Source organism: Cydia pomonella, chromosome 1, assembly GCF_033807575.1.
Source record: "Cydia pomonella isolate Wapato2018A chromosome 1, ilCydPomo1, whole genome shotgun sequence".
NCBI classification, from domain to species: domain Eukaryota; kingdom Metazoa; phylum Arthropoda; class Insecta; order Lepidoptera; family Tortricidae; genus Cydia; species Cydia pomonella.
In genome coordinates, this window is record NC_084703.1 from 39,534,959 (window position 1) to 39,557,339 (window position 22,381).

Genomic DNA, 22,381 nt, shown 5'->3' on the forward strand with positions numbered 1-22,381 from the left:
CGGTACCCAAGGTGAAATCTATTAAGTAGGTATGAATACTAAGCCTAAATCACGCAACTATGGACTTGAATAATTATCAATTTTCCAATCGGTTAGGTTAATCATAGACACTCATCATCATAAATAATCGTTATTATTGTTTGTAATTTATCATAGTTCTCTGACAGGTAAGTGAGCGGTTGAACGGTTACTTTACAGGCATTCACGATGCAATTGCAATTCAGCATACAATTTAGGTTAATTATTAAACTGCACTTATCGATGAGTATCAGCGATGATTTTGCGTGTTATTGTGTTGTAGGTAGAAACTCGCTCTCGTGGTGGGAGGAGTGCGCAGTCCACGTCGCTCCACGCCGGCGCCGCCGGGCTCCGCGCTGCGGTCACTGCAGAAAGTAGGTAAGCTTATGGAGTGGCGCAACGGCTATCAATGCTATCATGCTATATTTTATAATAAAAATATATTCGACGTCTAGTTAGTGACCTTGACCCGCGGCTGTTTTGACTCGCAAAATAACACACGCAAGTTGTTTTGATTTTCTCTGCTTTGGTATTGTATAAATTTGTTGTATACAAGGACTATAATAAGTAATGGGCTAATATCTAATCAATTTAATTAATTAATTTTAGTAGTTCATTAATAAGTACATTCAAAATATAAAGTACGAATATTTCCACGCTAAAATACTAAGTACCTCAAACTTTGTGTGGTGGTACGCGCCACATAAGTAAACAGTTTTAATAAAGTTTATGCTAAGATTAGTTACAAACATGGGAAACTAGTTAATTTTAACAGCTCATCTCATAAGTTTATAGTTGGTCTTGGGACTTCTACTATAAAACATTTCCTTATTTTGAATTATCGAACCTACTGTACATTTATATAGGTACTATAACTGCAGATTATGTAATAAACTTTCGACAATTTAAAACAACTAACCAATTTCTTAAATAGCTATTTTTTTTAAATACATAATTATGATTGTGTCGCATATATAATATTATACGTGTGCATTAGGAATTCAAACCTGAACTATATAGGCAAATCTAGCGAATAACAAATTTAAATACGTAATGTTCATATTAACTAACGACCTCTAACAAATTGGACCGTGCCGATATTACAAAGTTTAAGTACGAGTAGTACGACCCGAGAAAAGTAAAGGACCAACTTTTATGGATGGCAAGAACGTAAGCGTCGGACTAGATTAAAGCTTATTGAACTACATAGATTATAGTTGGGCTTATATTTCCATCGCTAACCGAGTACTCCCTTCTGTTTTGAAGCAATAACTGAGATTAGTTGTGGCAGGTCTTAAATTCACACTTAGATTATGCAAAGCGGAGTTCTCTGCAAGTGAGGAGTATAACGGCCCGACTAAGAAAGCTCTAGTTTACACTAACATTGACACTTCACAGGCTGCGGATATGCGGCTGATATTCGCTAAAATCTAAGGGGAATGTCCAGGAAGAGTTTGATATGCTCGCCGATGTCAGCCACCGAGCGCTCGTCCAGTTGCTAGCTGGGCTCATCAATCTCCAGCTCGGGGTCGTCCGCGTCCGGGTCATCGGGGTCGGGGTCGTCGGCGTCCAGCGGCTGGCTGGTCAGCGCGGCCCAGAGCGGCGAGCGCGCGCCGAGCTGCGCCGAGCCTCGGCGCTAGCTGTCGCGCGCACACGCCGCAGCCGTCGCCGCCGCCGTGCCCATTGCGCCCACCGCGCCGAATAAAATCGCGCCCACTTCACGGTCTGGAGTCATCTCCACCTAAATATATTACACATTTCAATCGCTAAAATGCCATTTGCCTCATTTGAAACGAACGTTAAAATTGTCCAGTCCAGTTATCCAGCAGGACTATTTACAAAATTAGTTTTCGGCTAATTTGTGCAAGCTTTTATCGCTGATTGTATTTTTCTTTTCACAGGCAACTATCCAATACTCAGTGAGACAATTCTAACAACTCCAAACACAATTCGGTTTCGTAGTTTTATCACAGAGTTCCTATTGCCTACGCCTGGCTCCATCATCAGATCAACTTGATAGTACCATGATATTGCATTGTCACCCGACTTACATATGTATGCAAATTTTCAGCCTCATCGGAAAATAGGAAGTGGGTTAAATTTAACTTGCAAGATTTGATTACAAAAAGCCTATAAAATAACTACACAAAGGTTAATTAAAAAATGCATCTCTTAATGGACACACTTGAACAGGCAAAGTTTTATATATCTACGGAAGATTCTCGTATTATAAAATTCGGAGTACGTAATATAATGCAATAATCCCCGAGTTATGCCAATATCAACACTTTACCCGGCTTTGGCTATAAGTAGGATTATAAGTTTTAGACCTGGTTATTCAATACACCCCGTAGCTCAGGATAATGAACAGATTTCTGCAGATGACGTATCGTTATACTAATTCTTATCTGCACAACTTGTCTAATAATATTATTACTTGTGTAATATTTTATCAAATAAAATGAATTATGGTGACGCTTTGTAGCGAAAAGCGCCTACGGACAGAAAACCTGCCGCCACTAGCGGGTCGCCGGCAGCGAATATGTTAAAAAACAATGAATTTGGAATCAATATATTTTTTTCTGCTGCCTAAACTATTGAGCGGATTTCAATAAAATATACACCGGTAGGTTTTAATTAACAAATTAGTGCCATGGAATACAAAGTTACTTACATATTATGCATACCTAATGACCGACAGAGATATCACTAGGGTCAAATAATGTGATAGTAAAACCAGATTTTAGACTTTAAGTGGGGTTTATATAATAGTGACAGTATATAAATTTGAGACCCATGGTTATGAGCTTGGGGGACTTCGGGGAGTTGGGAAAAGGTCGCTATCTTGAAAAATATACTTACTAATTTAATTTATTTTATTCAGTAACTGGTGTATTACTTGTTTAAAATTCAAAACATATTTTTTTTATTTTGTGGTATTTAATCGTTACCATATACTTTTATTTGTGCGGAAGCTTTGGTTTTGACGTACACGATTTTACAATATATCACTAAGATATAATATTATTCCAGCCCTTTGCATTAAATAAGTTTAGTAATTTATTCTAATATTACGAAATAATAAACTATTTGTGGCGGACGGGGACCCCTCATCGGGTTAAAGCATTCTCCAAGGTAAGGTTCTTCTCATCTATCCCTGTTTGCAGCTATAATGTTTGTACCAATTACTTTATTTATTTTGCCTGCAGGTCTCTTATTTATCTTGATTTAACTATTGCAGTAAAGAGCTAGGCTTTATATACCGGGTATTTCCTGTAACAGAAGCAAATAATTAAACCATATATTGTCCTCCTAAAACGATATAACTATTGATTAACAATACTTTTAAAAATTATGAAATCTTTAAATTAATAACATTTTATCTTTTTCATACAAATTTAATATTATTTTCAATGTACGCTGACATCAGTGTGTTTAACGTTGCATGTCACGCTTTAAATTTAAACGTAACAAAATTTGCAATACATTGCGTCTTAGAATTAACTTCAATGTGTAATAAAAATTAAAACATAAGTTATTTTTAAAAGCTGCTGAATAAATGTTGGTAAGTTTGAGGAGTACAGCCTAGTACAGTTTAATTTATTGCTCCTGTTACAGGAAACTCCCAGAATGTAACTTTATTCTATATTTTAATATTAATATTGCATTTAAGGATTTCCTTTAGGCCCCAGAATTTATTCCAAGCTAATTTTACTCGTTGGCGTCGTCGGTTTAGTTCCAGTTCGTTACGTTGATTATTAAATGATATCTGCCCACCTAGGTCGATGTGTCTTTTACTCCAGCAGCGTCCCATCGACGGCTGTATTTTTGAGTGCTATTGGTCAACCAAAATCGGTTAGATTAATTATCTTGTGCATTTGAGCTGTTATTTAGAAAACGACTTGCCACCTTTGGAACAGTTCGCAATCAGTAATAAACTTTTTTAATGCCAATTAGGGTAACGTTCTCTGTCAAAATCAGATCTAAGACAAATCGGGTACGAAACGGCATCGCTCTCAAATTGGCGGAACAAATGGCATTACCCTGAAGGTTAGCCAACTGACCCCCTGACTCGACTAAACATTTAGTTGCCGATGCCGGGCATAGTGAATAATGATCGACTCATCAATCTGACGGGAAAAGCCCTTTGGGGCCTATTTGGGAAATAAAGTATGCGATGGGTGGAGGTGTTTGAGACAATGCGACTTTTTCTTACCACTTACATGATATGTAACCCAACCATAGCTATACACGGTGTAACACGAGGAACCCGAAAGATTTTAACCACGCGCTTCTGAGGCCAAAAGAAAGAAAAAATGTTTTATGAATTTTATATGAATTTTGAAAAAAAAATGTTATTGTACATAAAAAGTAAATGCTATGGTAAAACTGGCACTGAAAATGAATTTTAACGATTTTTTTTTAAGAATAGCTTTCCGGTCTAACCCAAACCGTACGTACATTTTTGATTAAATTTCCATTTATGAAGAAAACGATTTCTACTAACTTGGTGTCGATCGCTTCAGCATAATATAATCTAAGTTTATAGGTTTCGCTTAAAAAAAAACACATAAGTAGTTTTTATAAAACAACCGGCTTACCTAATTCGACCAAGTTTTGATCACATTTTATGTTTGTTAAATAATAACTAGTATTTTTTTAAAGCGAAACCTAGAATATATCAATGTGATTTGTTAAGATTTAGTAAGTGGAAACCGTTTTCTCCCAAAATGGAAATTTCATCAAAAATGTACGTACGTTCGGTTAATACCGCAACGCTTTCTTCCTTCTTAAAATCCAAATTAAACCCTCTTAAGGCTAACGAGCAAGAAATATCGTGTTTATTCGTATGTACCCATTACTTGTTGAAATTACTGATGTTCATTCGTGTTGAAAATATAGTAGTGATGTAAATTACGAATAACTACGTAAGTTAACCTGATTGCTTTCATTAATTGCGTGAGTACTACACCGTACACCTGCATTGAAGTAAGAATTATTACTATTACTAGCCCTGGTGCTGACTGATGTTTAAGGCCAAGTTGGTCAAGTTGTTTTTCTACTAATGACAATCTTGTGGATTATTATCTAAGTCATATATTTAATAACATTTATTTAAGTTTGTGCCTAAGTCTGCGAGCCCACCAAAGCTGTGCGAGTTAGCTGAGCGGTGCGAGGATGCGTACCTACATGCGTAGCGAGGATGTGGTATGATGTGAATGTTTCCACCAGAGATATGCGAGGCAACCGAACGGAGTGAGGAAACGGGCTCTTTTAAAAAACGAGAGGGGTGCGGTGATGCGGGTACGGAGCTTTTTAGGTGACATCGTATTCCGACTGCAGCTGCACTACTGCGACAGTATTGCAGCGCGACCTTACAGCCGCAAAACTCATAAAACCGGACGGACAGCAACATCATTTTTTGACATTTGCGGCAGTAATGCAGTCGGCAGTATTGTCGCGCTGCAATATTTAATCACCAGCGATAAATGTTCTACAAGCCTTACTTGCGACAGCGTCGTCTGCTCGGGGTCGGAGCGCTCCTCTAGCACGGTGTCCAGCTCGAGGGACGGCAGCGGGCGCGAGGCGCGCGCCAGACTGACCGCGCGCGCCCGCGCTTTTACCGGTGACAGGCGCACCACGGATAGCTCGCCGCGATCCAAGTCGCAGTTTCGGCGTCGAGCTCGTTCTCTAAGAAAATATTTTTTTATCATCTTCAGCTCGTCATGCTCTCGCTAGATCATTGCCAAATTTTCTATTGAACATTTTCATTTACAACCAATTTTTCACATAATTTTAATCCGACGATTGTCCAATGACATGGCAATTCAACACAAGTAACACACAACACAAAAATATATGTTTTGTAATTTTTCCTGATTAAGAATTTATCAAATTACAGCTAACCCAATAACTGGAAGAACACAAGTAACGTGGCTGCTATGATTGTGAAAGGAATAAAAAATATAGGTAGTTATATACTGTTAAGCTGAACTAAATGTTTAATTTATGGTGGAAAGGTGTGGACATCAAAACTTAATACTAATTTTACTAACTAATACTATTATATGCAGCACGAATATTTGGAAAAAATTAAGTTAAGGCGCAGCAGTCAATTACCGTGATCAGTAGCGCATCTATACTACTTATACTAGGATGGGTTATAGTTAGTCGGATATTCGCCGAGCATGCTTCTGCATTGCTGCCAACACATTGCATGGGGGCGGGGTGGCTAAAAATAGATTACATAAAGGCACGATACAGGAGATTAGGCATGCTAAAATTTCTTTCATAACAATTGTCGTAATTTAACTAAAGGAGTGTTCAGAATTACAAATCACCCTAACCTAATAAAGTAATAGAGTGACATAAATAAAAAAACTGTGATTCACGCATTTTCTGGTAAAAACACATCTCATTTGCTACTAATTCATTTATAAATGTAGTTAGGTACTTATGTTGTATATGAATGCAATTAATAAATGATTATGAATTATGATTAAAATTTAGCCATATGTTAACGGCACCAAACATGGGACATTTAAGAGAAAATTTTGAGTATTTTTGATATCGTACCAACATCTGCAAAATTTCTACCGCTTTATGCTTTAAAAGTTGATGAATAAAAATGATGATGAATTCGTTCTCCATGTTTTCCATATATTTAATGAAAACTACTGCAATTGGTTTCAGTATTATTAACCAATTAAAACTATGTTTTTTTGCTCCAGTGGGATATGTGGCGTCATTAACTTTCAAACTAACAAATATCACTGAAAAATTTAACTTAAGCAGATCTTTGGCTCTTGTTTATGGTAAAATGTTCTCAGCGTATAAAACTGATGGCAAATACTTGTTTTACAGGATTTGTCTATACCATCCCATTACTGGTGCCTGTTCCATTATAGGGGTGTTTACTATATGTAACATAACTTCGCTTCCAAGCTTAAAATCTCAATATTTTATACTACATGCCTCGTGTAAAAGTGGAAGCATATATTTAATTGCGAATAAACTCGTTACTTGCATGCGACAATTCGCTTCAGAACACATACAGATCAGCTCCTTTTTCCCTAATAAATTTCAAACAAACCGTCCCATCCGGAAGAAAGCATGAAACTTGGCATGCATGTAGTTTACGAGTATGTAGGTACAAACATGAAAGTAGAAACAAGTAGTAGTAGTTTCCTCCCCATTCCTACTACATTTTGAGTCCCATTATTTCCATTAAATTCTCTACAATAGTTGTTTATGAAGTATATTGCTAGAACTTTTTTTATCATTTTCAAACTTACGCGTTGCGTAATTTTTGTACATTTTCGCTATATAATTATATCAATTATATTAATGCCTTACAAATACAGTGAAACAAAAATGGCTTACTTTTTTTAAAGAAGGGCAATAAACCAAAACCAACGTTTCGTGCTCTTTTGTGTAATAAGGTACCGTTCATACCCCATACTCTTATCATAAAACTACATGCTACATGCATGCCAAGTTTTATGCTTTCTTCTGTTCTGGTGGTACTGTATAATCTAGAACCCTACTGTCCGTATGTACATACGATTTTGAACGTACGGTATAGGTATTTGCAGCTAAATAACGTTACTTAAGAGTTAATTATCTGTTCGCATGGCGCGCATGAAATAAAATAAAACAGAGTCATTATAACCACAGATTTAGGATTAACTAGATACCGCCAGTACAAGACTTGCGCGTGTTTTTAAGTAGTAAAGTGCACTACTTTTCGCTCAGTGGTGCTCATGACATCCCAAGTGTCAGACGTTTATTGCCACGCAACAAAAGGCCTCATTGTAGCATAATTAACTGTGCGAATACGACGCACAGTTAATTATGCTACAATGGTTAGTCGTGTGAAAGGTGACATTTCTTTTATAAGTAAGTAATTTTGGTATTAAACAATCGCCTTATTTAATTTAAAATCATTTATTTTTAATTTGTAATGATGTCGTGACGTTTCTACCAAGATAGTCAAAAGATAGTGTCTTTACGAAGTACGCCATCTATTAGGGCTTATATTTGATGCATCACTAAAGGAATTTTATTTGTAGGTAGCAATGGACAGCAAACAAACGATACTTTCGTATATCGTTTAGTTGCATGGTAGGAGGGATTTTCTCATATTCTGTCGATTTTAAGCCACTAGTGTTGTACACTGCGATGTTTCATGCAGTATCGCTGTGCAATTCGATTTATAATCGATTTTTGTGACGGTTTATTGTTACGAAGATCTTTATGAAGTTTAAGCTTAAGTATAAAGTGAGCGATTATATACACAAACAAAATCTATGGATTGTAAAGATCTGAAATAAATGATAATTTATTTATTTATTTATATAATATTGTTATTCTTCATATTGTAGTATATTTCTCATATCTGGAGCACCGACTGTACTGGAATCGCTTCCCATTTTTTGTCCATTAACTCGATTTATATTCGATAAAGAATCGATACAAATCAATCATATAACCGTCGATTTATTATTACCTACGTCTTTGAATCGGATCACCGTGGTGATAGCGTTGCACATCACAAAATCGCTTGCGTGACGTCATAGTAGGCATCAAAAAATTTACACGCTAGGTCCCTACTATTGAGCATGTTTGCGGCGTCTAGGTGGTCTGTGATTATAACCTAATAATAGTTATTTGTTTTCAAGGAGGCAAAGTTGTTGCTTAACCGCTCGTGATTGATGCAAGCGAAAGATTCGAAAATCGAACCACGAGCTTAGCGAGTGGTGCGAGAAGTGGAATCATGAGCGTTGCGAGGGTTCAAGGCAGGAGGGTTAAACAAACACAAAAATTTTCACCACAATGACGCGAGGAAAATACGAACTATGAAATACTGAAAATTCAAACCAAATCAAAACCAAATGAATATAATAAAAAAGGTATCATACAAACTCGTCATTTAACAGTCAATTCTACCAGCTAACATAGGAAACAACTCAAAATTTGCATCTGATTACTTTGGCCCACATGTGGATAAAATAAAACTTTCTCTTAGTTTTTGAACAACCTTTACCAGTTAGTATGGTGAAAAAGTATTTACTTCAGGGCAATTGCGTTTTAAAATTGTAATATATTTGCAATAATGTTATAAAATAGTTACGTATTTCTGTCAATTAACAAGGCGTTGTGTTTATTGAGCAGAAAAAGATGAATAATGATTTTCTTTGCGTAATTGCATATTTACAGGCGATGCAGACAGCTAAAATAAACAATAATAATGCTTATTATTTATTTTGCATTCTGTTATATCATGTTTCTATGTATTTAAGTATTTGAATATTATACATATCGTTGTCTGAGTACCCACAACACAAGCCTTCTTGGCTTACCGTGGAACTTAGTAAATTTGTGTAAGAATGTCCCTATAATATTTATATATGTTTTATTTGATTTGCCATGGTCAATTAATATTTACGTATACTAACCGATGCGATACAGCTTCTGCAGCCTTTTGCCACCAGAATTTTATTTGAATGATGTTATTTAGCTATCGTGCCTCTCGCTCGCATAAATACATGTACGCACAAGTACGAGCGAAATGCACGATAACTATAACGTTCCCTCAAAAATAAAATTGAAGAAGCGATTTTCGTATTTTTAGCTTTTGTGCAAAAATGTTTACTAATTTTTAAAATGCGTTTTATACCCATATTCGTGATTTTCTTTTTATCGGGCGAAAGTCAAAAACCAGTAGGGCTAAGATGATCGGCTTCTTATCATTTGTTACCATGACTGTCACGTTCTAACAAGTATGTAAGCGCGAAAGTAACGGGCATAGTGACAGGCGATAAAAATGGAATCTTGCTGCCATCGCTGGATTCGATTTGCTGAAGCCTCTAGAGAAAATCCTCAAGATTGCTAATAACATTTTTGGCAACCGTTTTGTATTGTATTCATAGATCGTAGGATCAACTAGATGTGCTATACGCGAGCGTCCGTGAGGGACAGAATATACGCAATGCGCGAAATTAAAAACACGTTTGACCTTTCCTGACATCATACCAAAAACAACTTACGTAATTTGGTCGGGTTATTTGTTGCTCACCATAAGACATACTAAAATTTACGGTGGGGAATAAAAAAATGTGATAAGGACAAACAATCTTCCGCTTTCTCTGCTACTCCTGAAACTGAAACTTCCATAAGAGCATCTGCCGTCATGTGCCGGCTCTACTATTTCATTTCATCATTGTACCTCTATGATTGTATTGCATGGCGTTCATGGCGAAAAGGTATTACATAAAAATAGAAGAAAAGTGATTTCTGTTAAAGAAAGAATGCAAGTTTGTATGGGGGAACAAGTCTTATTTTAAGTTAGGAACTTGAACGCGGACGATGTCGTGGGCAACAGCTAGTTTTGAAAGGCCGACCTTTTAAGATCGTGAGCGTGAATCTTTTGTTCACCGAATTGAAAACAAAACTTGTGATAACGGAATCGCTGTAATCATTTAAAAGCAGAATAAAGGAGGAATACATATAGGAAAACAACCGGAAATTCAATTTAAGAAGGTGTTATAATTGGTTAATATACAACATTCTTCTTATGAAACGCACTTAAATCTACGTAGTAGTAGTAGTAGTACCTAGTTAAGAAGTGTGAATTACCCACAATACTGCTGGAATAGGCGAATAGATAAAGATTACAAAGCTAGTAAATGGTGACAGACGAGAACCAACAATTGCGCGATAGTAAAATAAATTGGATAAAGGTTTCTAAGGCGGTTTCCTTGAATTTTAAATAGTTAATTAAAATCCAAGGCTCAAAGTTGTTGAAAATACCATCTGCACTTTAAAGACATCTTACCTAGCAAGTTTCGCTCTTCTTCGAAGGCAACATATAACGGTCAATGCCAGCAATGGAAAACCGAATATGCATGACACAATCGGCACCACTATTGATTCCGGAGTCACTGAAAACAAATAATACAATTTACATTTGACAGGTTAATCCGGGATTTCTACTCCCCACTCGCGTCGAATGTTAGTGCGATGGAGCCCCATTTTTTTACTGAGCTACAACGGGGTTAAGGACTAGTATTCAGAGTTCGTTAGCACCGTAAAGCGAGATTTGTATTAAGAAAGCTTTCATCTGCTGCATCTCTCCAGAATGTTGTTCCGAATACGTCAATCCACATGTACTACATTACGTGCTTTGTTGCGATCAAGTGGAACATAAAAATTATACCAAACTCTGAACAGAGCAGGCAGCTATGTCACATTGCAACAAACAAACGGTTGTCGCAGTAATAATCGTTTAGGTTAATATTAAGCAATAGCAGCACTTTTATAAGCAAATAAAGTTTACAATACAATCTAGACGTCCCAAATGGTTAAAAGGGTTTAACAAAGTTTTACGATAATGAGTTTGTGCTCTCGAAATTTGTCACTTAACTAACACTGAATATCTTGCACAAGGAACTATTTTACTGCATTGTACTTAAATTGATAAGATGTACGTATTTACGTGAATAGCAAAAATCTCGTATCCAGAATTAGATAGAGTAAACTAACTGCAGGTTGAAACAATACGATACTCGTACGTGCAAATTATGGATAAGAGGACGTAGACTCGGTAAAGCGGTAAACTCATTAGGTCGCAAATGTCAGTTTATGGAATAATTAATAATCTATCTATGTAGTTTTAGAGTTCGAGAGTTTTTCTGAGTACGAATGTAGAACTAAAGGTTTGGATTTGGTATCGTTTGTGGGTGCGATGACTCAGCATGGCGGGCAGGGGGTGGTCCTTGTGCCGTGCTCCGTGTTCGCATCGACCTACTTAGGTGAGCAGCAAAAGAATGACAACGCGAGGCGCCCCATTTTGAGTGGTCTGTGCGCCCATGCCACGAGAACGAAACGGTCTAACTCAAAAACAAGAGATTAAACCGTTCTTTTTACAAGCGAAGTCCCAGTATCATAACTTACAAGTTAATTATAATTGGGTAGGATCTAACATTACCTACAAACTTAAATTTCGTTGTCAGAGAAAATAAACGAGCCAAACTTGTGGTAACTTTTACCCAACAACGAATTTTTAGTATAAATATTCATTATTCTCTTTCATTAATCAGATAAAATGGAGCCTATATCACCCGGGATTTCAGAAGTATAGCACGTACTGGTCCATCTATAACTAGGTTTATAGGTTTTCCCTTTTTAGGGTTCCGTAGCCAAATGGCAAAAAACGGAACCCTTATAGATTCGTCATGTCCGTCTGTCTGTCCGATTATGTCACAGCCACTTTTTTCAAAATCTGCAAATCAATTTTTTTTAAAGGGAAACATATAAACCTAGAATATATTATGCTGAAGCGATCGACATCAAAGTCAAAGTAATTTTTTAAGATTTAAATTTAGAATAAGAAAAAGTACCGTTATTTCGTTAGGATTGCAAAGCTATTCATCCCTTTAAAACCATCGATTTTTAAACGTGTTGATTGACACCGAAATCGGCTCAACAGTTTTAACGTTACTACACATTTTGCATAGTGGGGTAAAACATAAAGTTAATAAAAGGAAAATTAGCAATAGGAAAGTGAACTTTTTAAAATTCAAATACAAATGTTGATTTTATTAAATGGCTGTATTTTTATCTGCTGGTACGGTACGGTTGTGTTATGGTAATTCGTGTATCAAATTTATCTGATGCAGGACTTGGCCACGGTTGACTTGTTGTTCAGTCACTTACCGGTGGGATAGATGATGATAGGCGTAGGCCGTTTGTTGTTGGCACTTTGCTTGGCAACTGTGACAGTGGCGGCGGTGGGCACCGCTGTCGCAGTGGTTGTACTGCTGCCGAGCGGCGTCAGCAGCCCGAGAGGGTCTCTTGTCGTTCGTGCCATTGCAGTCACGGTAACTGCTAACAGAATATAAGTATAGTGTAACTATTGTTCCCTTCGGTCTTTTCGATTAGGTATTTTATACAAAGTGACATTTAAATAACATTTTATTTGATTTTGTTAATTAAGTTTATTTTCGGGTTAATTAAATACACTTCACATAAGGTCATCTTGATGGTCGACCCTTTTAAAGCACTTTGGTCTTCATACATATTACTAGTATAATCCATATAAGTGCTGTTTCTTATATTGGATAATATGCATTTGGACTTTCATAATATATAGCTCGTGCCTTCCACGATGACGCACAGATTTGTCAAATATAACCTTGAATAATATGACAATACGAGTCATGGCACGCGTCTTCGTGAATGACACGATCTATATAGTCCCTATGATATGTATTAAAATAATTTTTCGAGTATATTTGTTAATATAACTACTTATATATTTCAGTGTACCAAAACTGAAACAAATACACGAACCATAATAATTGTTAGTTAACTGTTTGAATTGTTCATTATTATGTTATTTTCAAGTATTTATTTTTGCCATTTGAAATTGTATTTTCATATAGCAGCCGAGACAAACCAATACATGCAATATATGCACGAGGTTTTATTCTACTTTATATTCAGACCCTTCTGCGTCTTCAACCAGGGCTAATTATTCCTGTCCCGATACCATCTCTCCCATAACGGGGCAAGAAGTCAATACCGCACTAAAAAGTTTGAAATACCAGAAAAGCCCTGGAGAAGATGGTGTAACAACGGAAGCTCTGAAAGCAGGAAAGACCACCTTGTTGCCTCTTGTACTCTGGTCGTTTGCCCCTAGATTTTTGCCACTCAAATATACTTCTCCTTCATAAGAAAGGAGACAAATCAGACATTGGAAATTATAGACCTATCAGCCTAATATCTCACATTTATAAATTATTTATTAAAGTTATCGAAAATAGAATAGCCCCCCTGCTTGATAGACACGAGCCCCCAGAATAAGCCGGTTTCCGTCCAAGTTTTTCCACTACAGATCACCTTCACAGCATAAATCAAATAATGGAAAAGTCTAACGAGTTCAAAATACCACTATACCTGGCTTTCGTAGATTACAGCAAAGCGTTTGACAGTGTCAAGCATTCTGCTGTATTCTCCGCAATGCGTGAGCAACGTATCGACAATGCATATATTGAACTCGTTGGAACCATTTATCGGCAAAGCACAGCAAGCATTAAATTACATGTTCCTGGCCCTAAAATTCGCATTGAAAAGGGAGTCAAGCAAGGCGACCCGCTATCTCCGAAATTGTTCACCTCGTGCTTGCAACAGATTTTCCAAAAGCTAGCGACCAAGTGGGAAACAATGGGCATTGACGTCGACGGCAAAAGGTTAACTAACCTGCGTTTTGCCGACGACATAGTTTTGTTCTCCCACACTGCACCCCATCTAGAACAAATGCTACAAGACCTTAGCACGGCAAGTCTTAAAGTCGGACTCGAAATGAACAGGGCCAAAACCCAGTTAATGACCAATGGCGCGAAACGTGGAGTCAAGGTTGATGGGCAGGATATCCAATATGTCGACGAATACATATACTTGGGCCAGATAGCATCCTTCGATGACAGGCAGTCTAAAGAAATCGATCGACGCATCGATAATGCCTGGAAGAGCTTCTGGTCCATGAAGGCACTAATGAAGGGCAACCTTCCACTGACACTAAAGCGCAAACTCGTTGACATGTGTATCCTGCCTATCCTAACCTACGGCGCCCAATCTTGGTCATTAACGGAAGCCCAGAAGTCCCGACTCAAGATTTGCTAGCGAGCAATGGAGCGCAGCATACTAGGAGTTCGGAGAACCGATCGAGTTAGGAACACCGAACTGCGCTCCAGAACTGGTATTATAGTGGTAATATGTGGGTGTTAAGGCCGCTAAGCTTAAGTGGGGTTGCGCAGGACACGTCTGCCGTATGCACCCGGATCGGTGGGCCAAATTGGCTACCGAATGGACACCGCAGATTAGCCGGGGCAGAAGCAGACCAAAAAAGAGATGGCGGGATGACCTCGACGCTTTTTGCAGAGACTGGCGGGAACATACTTCGAACCGTGATGAATGGCGGAAAAAAGGGGAGGCCTTTGCCCAGCAGTGGGACACAAAATAGGCTATTTAAAAAAATAAAAAATAGGTGTGTGGCCAGATATTTGTCCATTTTATCAGCGTAATTATGTACAGTCGTTTTAAATAATAGCTTAATATAATACTCCTACTACAGTGGAGCGCGGAAAGCCTTACCGATTAGTTGTCATTATCGGTTTGTATTTTGATCACAAATTACAAGATTGTTTTGTAAGCAAAGGGTGCCCCCAGCTAAGATTGGATTGCCAGATTACGAATAAATTGTTTTAACGTATCTTGGGCAGAATTGAAAGAATTTCGTATTCTAGCTCTGATACCGTTGTACTAACATCTATAACACGCGTAGTTTAAGGCCCCATGGATTCAGATTATTCTCTCACTCTCACTGAAGGTAAGCGTAAGCGAGGATTGCTGTGCGTGCCCGGGATCGCGGATATCATGTTTATTCATTTATTTATTTTCTAAGTTTTAACAAAAAAGTAACCGATGAGTTCGATCAAAAATAAAATTGCGCATTTTTATTAGAATTAATTTTCATATTGTTAGCTTTTGTGTTGACATTGTTACAATTTTTTAAGGTGCGTGCGACCTATGTTCGAGATTTTTCTCTATCGAGCGAAAGTCAAGAAATAAGGTTTCGATTGTTTCGAATCGATGCAGTTGCTAGAGAAAAGCCTAAGGTTGCTTATTCAATTTTAAACCGACCGTAGGTATTGTGATCTAAAAAAGCGCTACGTTTTTTCAACAACGCTGCTGGCTGAACCTACTGCTTAATCTATAGTAACGATATCTCGTAGTCTACCCAACAAAGGGATTTAGTTTTTTTGGAACTCTCTCTGGGCCTATTGTGAATGGGTTTTATTAGTTTTTGTCACGCACACCTCTTTCTTTTTCCCGTTAAGTTACTGCTGTGATTAAGTTCGTGTCACTTCCAGTAAAGCATTTTTTCATATAGTGAACTACTAAGCATGGGTCTACGAGTGGTTGGTTCACGCGCTGTGATCGCACGTTTGGTATTTTCATATAATTTACTCATCAATTAATTATGACTGAAGTATTACCTATTAACGTTCTGTGTGTTGTACATTGTATTGTCCGTGAGGGTAGCTTGGCCCTGAAGTGAATATTAAAGAAGGCCCGAGACCTAATCAAATCTCCTACACCCCGTTGAGTTTGGTTTTTGCGAATAACTTCGCCGGACGGGTAAAGTAAACTAGATTTAAGGCCGTAAACGGCATTTAATCAATGCCTGCGCAGGGCCAACCCTGTGGAATTAATATGCATCTTGATACAGGATTTTCCCGCCTTAACGCGGAAAGGGTTAGCCCATTCTGTTTTAGTAATGAAAGTGCCAATGAGGATACAAGCACATTCTGCATTTGTGTTTTACACGATCTTTATTAAAAAAGTTTTGCGCCTACGGCCGCTCGATGAGTTTGATTGATTGAAAGGCTGACCGTTTAGCCTTTTAGGTAGGAACTTTGTTTAATTATCATTTAAGACAAGGCGCCACTTCAATATCAAAAACGGCTTACCAGTTAATTAAGCCAGTCAGCTTGTTTTAACGTGACTTACAAGTTATATCTTAGTTAGACTTTTGACGGTTCGGTGGTTTTAATTTAGGCCGTATTTCTATTAGTGACTAGGTATCCAAAATGGTGTTGAAATATAGAATACATGTAGTAGGAGATACGTTATAAGGAATATCTACATTTATGTGTTATTATTTGTGATAAGAAATGGGTGTTTAGCTCTAGAGAAAGTAATCACTTTACATTTAAAAGTATTAAACGGAAGTTGATTCTCTTCACTCCATGCCACGAGTGCATTGATATAACTTATCTTAGACCAATATACTCGAAATGTGCTGATACGTTTCTTAGTTTATTCGATATTATGGTATTTACCTACTTAAGAGCGGGCATAAAGCCAATTTTGACACTGACAGATCGGTATTGAATCGCTGTGACATCTGATAAGCATTGTTCGAATACGGCCGTGTGTCTATTTGAGTTATGAAATTGAGCTTCTGACTGGCAGCTTAACTTAATTAGTGGAATGTTTGGAGTTAGGTCAACTTTCCAATCGGCATTTCATCTTTGAAGCCTAATTATTCTGACTAAAAAAGCTATTACGTAGCTTATTAGAGTAAATCTGACCTGAAAATGAATTCTATTCACCTATAAACAGAATTATTTTTTAGTATGAGGTGTCAATAACTGGCCACTGGCCACATTCTGTTTATTGGTGAATAGAATTCATTAATAGTATAAGGTGGCCAGTTATTAAAGGGTGGTCAGCAATTGTCGATTTGCCCTGCCCTGCCATATCTCTTTGAAGTTTGAAAGTTACATTCAATTACTAATGAAGTTTTCGCATAATTTCTGGTACCTGTTTGGAAATGGTGATAATTTTGGCCTGACCTATTTGGAAGCGGGAGCTCCGGCTTTAATAAAGGATTGCCTGCCGAGCTTAAAAGTATTGTCTTTTTATTTCTTTTCTGAATACTTCGCTAAATGAGATTAGTAAAAAAACACTGGTCATATATTAAATTTAGATATTTTTTCAACAGAGCTACGCTGTTTTATCGTCTAAATAATGCATACCTACCTAGTTTTAATTTTATAAACGTATGCTATTTAGTCCATAAGGTATTTGAAATATGGGCCGTGTTGCCTGAAATATACTTATATTAGAGATAACATCACATATTCACCTATACCATATTTATAACCTCCAATCTTTTAGGTACTTAATCCAAAACCAGGGGCCCATTTCTCGAACCCTATGAGGCTAATATTATTATTGTGTTGTCATGGAAATCCATGGGATTTGAGAGTTCGTAAATAATATTAGTTTAATACCGTTCGGGAAATGGGCCCCAGGTAGGTCGTCAGACTGACACTGTAGGCTTAATTCTTTGCTTTGCGACTTTCGCGCCTTCCATTCTAATAAGGACCTACGAAAATGATTTGCTTCCCGGCAAGTTGGATAGCATTTTCGTGAGCCAAACTCACCGTGATTTTATTTTAGTTTTGTCACAAGGTTTTGACATGTACCTATAATAAATCAGACATGTCTATAGTCTAAAATAGTGGGAAGTTAGTGCAGAAATGTATGCAGCAGTATACAATTTTATGCTTTATTTATTTACGCTTGGCATGATTGTTCCTTGCCTCATACTTATTGTACTTATATTTTGCTAAATAGTCAAATCCCTCGGCTATAGGGATGAGGTATGACTAGTTATTTTATACTAAAATTACACTGCTATAAGTGCTATAGTATTCAGAGTAATGATATACAATTAAATAATGAAAATTAGACTTGTTTTCGTGTTCTTTTTTCTATCGAGTCAACTTTGCCCTTTTACAGTTTTGTTTATGTAGGGCCATAGTGGACGCTCGAAGCGGAGTGTTCGGCAGGGCTTGCAGCGTGGCGTCGGGCTCACAAGTGATTTGAGCAGCGTGCACTAAGACCGCTCCTATACGTTTGCATTTGTTTAACATGCACGACGCACGCTGCGCGCTTCGCCCCGCTGCACGCCCAACTCGAGCGTCTACTAAGGCCCTGGTTTCTCTGACCACACCCCGCCGGCAACCGGCGACCGACGCGTGTCCGCGACCGGCGACGTTCGAATGTTATGTTCGGAAATGTTTGAGGGTGGTTTCTCTGAAACGTCGCCGGCGGCGGGTAGGACGGCGTGCGAAGGTCACACGCCGCACGCGTCGGTCGGTATCATTTCTGTAGAATAGCGACGGACGGCGGGTGGCGTGTTGATATTGAAAATGACTCTTTTCACAAAAGATAACGATGAATTGTTGATAATTTTAGTTCGTTGTAATCCTATTTTGTTCGACGCTTCCGATATATATTAGATAAAACAAATAGTGATTGTTGATAGAAGGACATACTTATATTATGTTTACGTTATTTCTTATAACTTATAACTTAAAGTTATGTTTCAATGAAAATGATACCTACGTCAGACTGTTTTATGCACTTACAATTAATAACTGTTTTTTTTTTCAAAAATAAATGTTATATTTTGTTTCAATTTATTTTATTGTAAGTACATACCTTATACTCGTAGTCACCGCTAGTTTTTGAGCTGGGGAAATGGGTTCGGGATATTTATTACTTGGCTTCGTAGTAATATTACGTTCAATCAAGTTCAATATTTTTGCGAACTGTTCTCGAGATAGTCTGAAGTACGATGTAAATTTTTCTTCACTACACTGCAAGTGTTTCACAATCACGGTAAAAAATGCACCTTCTTTTTGTCGGTTTCTAAAAAAGTCACGTGGTTCTTTTCTTTTTTTTGATGAGATTAATTTCATCATCATCTTCTTCTTCTAACAATAACAATGTAAGTATGTTTTTGTCCATTTTGCTCAACGAAACAAGACACAACAGTTCAAAAAGCAGACACTGTGCGACATAGCATATGATTTCTAAACCATCGGTCGCCGGCGACAGGTGACCAAGAGTCAGAAAAGAGAATCCAGCGCCTTAGGCCTTACAATTAGAATTCCCTTGTAAAAACAGTCTCATTTCTGAGTGGAATGGAAACATAAAAAGTGTAATTTTGCGTTAGTCTTCTTAGCCACTCATACTAATATTATATACTCGAGCAAGCAAAAGATTCCAAAATTGAACCACAAGTGTATATATAGTGGAATCTTGAGCGTTACGAGGCTAGTGAGTTAAACAAATGTGTTTCACTAAACACAAAATATTTCACCACACTAACGCGAGGAAAATACTAAATGTAAAACATCAAACTAAATCAAACCGAATCAAATCCAAATAAACGGTATTGAGTATTTATCATTCATAGGTCAATTCTACCAGCCAACATAAGGAAACAACTCAAAATTTGCATAAAATTGTTTTGTCACTCTTGAGAAAAACATGCAACTGTTGGGGCAGACACGGCGGCAAGCCCGATTGCCATGTAATGGAGAGGCATTTTTTGTGTTACTAGTGGATGTGAGTGGCCGGACTCGGGGGTAGAAACCGCCAGAATGCGAGCGCGTTCTAAGTCGTCCGGGCTGTTTTCGACAAATGAGGCATAGACTATCTATGTACGAGGGGAGTCCCATGCCGCTGAATGTGTCTGGCGTCTGGGATGTCCGCATCAAATACCTATTTAAATTAAATTAGCTAAATTACCCAATTTTTTATTTAATGCAAATCATAACACTATATTCTGTCGCAGTATGATCCTGTTTAAATAGTCCATGTATTAAATGTAGGTGCATACAAACTAAAAGATTAACCAGTACCCCTAGTGTAAATTTGATCGACATCATAACGTGACGAACGCGTTTGCGTTAAGTCTCATTTTGTATAGGATTTTGAGTTTCCAAAACGTCCCGCTTGGCGCGCTCTTTCTAAATCCAATACAAAATGAGACTAAACGCAAACGCGTACGTCACGTTTCGAAATCGAATTTATTTACACTAGGGGTACTGATTAATAATAATGAACACAAACATGATCGAATTGATTCGAACGAAATTGAGATATTCTTTTAAAATAAAGTATGTGAATTTTATATCTGTCTACTTGATTGTGGCTCGTGACGTTTTACTCAAACTGAACTCTAATAAAGGCTGTAACGTGGCTGCAGGCTCGTTTGCAGTCATATCTGGAAGCCTTTAGGTACGTAGAGTGCGCTCATTAAAAGCATGTGCTTCCTCATTATGACTATGTAGTCGTATAATCAATTACGCGCGTCCTCTCAGCTCACTGTGTTCGGAGACTCTCCACTATATAACTTACTAATTAAATATTGGCGTTGGGTTTGATTATCTTTCAAAGTTTTTGAAAACAGGTCATGATGACCAAGGAAATGATATTGATAAATGTTTGTAAAATAAATAAATGTTATAGGACATTTTTACACAAATTGACTAAGCCCCACGGTAAGCTCATGAAGGCTTGTGTGGTGAGTCTGACTCAGATAACGATATACCTATATAATATATAAATACCTAGAAAACAACAAATAAATGCCATTACCAGGATTCGAACTCAGAACCATCGGCTTAATAGGCAGGGTCACTACCGACATACACTTATACGACGTATACTATACATAGAGTATTATTAGGTATAATCAATATCTATATATATATATAGATATTGAGTCCCATCCATCGCAAAAAGTCTTACCCTGTGAGGAAAAAAGACGTACAAAGGACTGTAAAGATACTATACTCCTTTTGCTTGTTATATACCTACATGATATTTACAAATAGCCCTCGTTCACGGCAGCCTATTGTGACGGTCACGTACGAGTAACTACGGAACTCTGCACTGAGCATGGCCCGACATGCTCTCGGACGGTTTTTTTTTTACTTCTTATATATCCCCACTACGGTTATTTCAAACTTACCAAAACACGGAGCTGCAACTTTATTGTAAAATCATATTTTTGAATGGGAGTGAAGAGAAGGTAAAGTGGCGCGATGAAATTTTATTAGCGGTTTTAGGGCTGTGTAAATATTTGATTCGGCTTCACGTTCGGAGGCGGTCGCGGCCGGGAGACGAGAAGGGTCGCGCGGCCGTCCCGTGCGCTCCCGCCGGCGGACTGGAGCGTCGGAACTGAAAGTACTGAAACATTGCCTACGTCCGGTGCATTACGGCGGTGACGGCCCGGATACCCGCGCGGCTCACTAAGTTAGATACATTTTGACGGCTCAACTCTTCTAGGCCACAACAAACTCACTAACTAGCAACGACAATAATTTGATTGCGAAGCAATCAACTAGATTGTTATGTCCCGCGACTATTTCACGAGTTTTCATGTATCGATTTTTTTATTTTTCCACTTTTCTTAGTTACATACAAATGTTAGTCTGATATCTACACCTGCAAGTAAATTATTTTAAACCATATAAGACTTTTAAATCGTTATTTTATTTTTATTTTTTTTTATTTTATTTTATTTTATTTTAGTATATGGAAAACCAACAGCGCTATATATATCTAGAACTTCCAATAGAATTACAGAGCCAATTACAGGTTCTCACTTATAAAAATACAATAAACCATAAAAAGCCTCCGCACATCTTAATTTACACATACAGTTCCTACAGCATAAGAACAGATCTATATATATATATATGATTCATTTTTACAAAAAATAAATTAAAAAAAGAAAAAGTAGTTAAATCCTGTGAGTACATATTCGTTATTGCCTATTGGTTAAACTTAAGGTGAATGTATCGAGTGGGTTTTCATTATGTTCATAGCCGTGAGATACTTTGTAACCGGCTTGTCGGAATCTTGACCCGCACCGTATGGTCAAGGTGAGTGCGGGAGCTGCCTGCTTACCCAACTCGCTTTTGACATC

General features: G+C 37.5%; 1 protein-coding gene across 2 annotated transcripts; it reads right to left on the reverse strand.

Annotated features, from left to right (window-relative positions):
- Positions 1-524: 524 nt before the first annotated feature.
- Positions 525-22,381, reverse strand: LOC133522960 (uncharacterized). 2 transcript variants are annotated; one of them, XM_061858472.1, is made up of 5 exons: positions 21,422-22,381; positions 12,736-12,903; positions 10,856-10,961; positions 5,526-5,709; positions 525-1,759 (listed from the first exon to the last, which is right to left on the reverse strand). In XM_061858472.1, exons 2-5 carry the CDS (start codon positions 12,887-12,889, stop codon positions 1,655-1,657), a joined length of 549 nt encoding a protein of 182 aa, XP_061714456.1. In that variant the 5' UTR covers positions 12,890-12,903; positions 21,422-22,381; the 3' UTR covers positions 525-1,654. The 2 variants fall into 2 exon arrangements, with proteins under 2 accessions (XP_061714456.1, XP_061714448.1); XM_061858464.1 differs by having other exon boundaries at positions 12,736-12,906.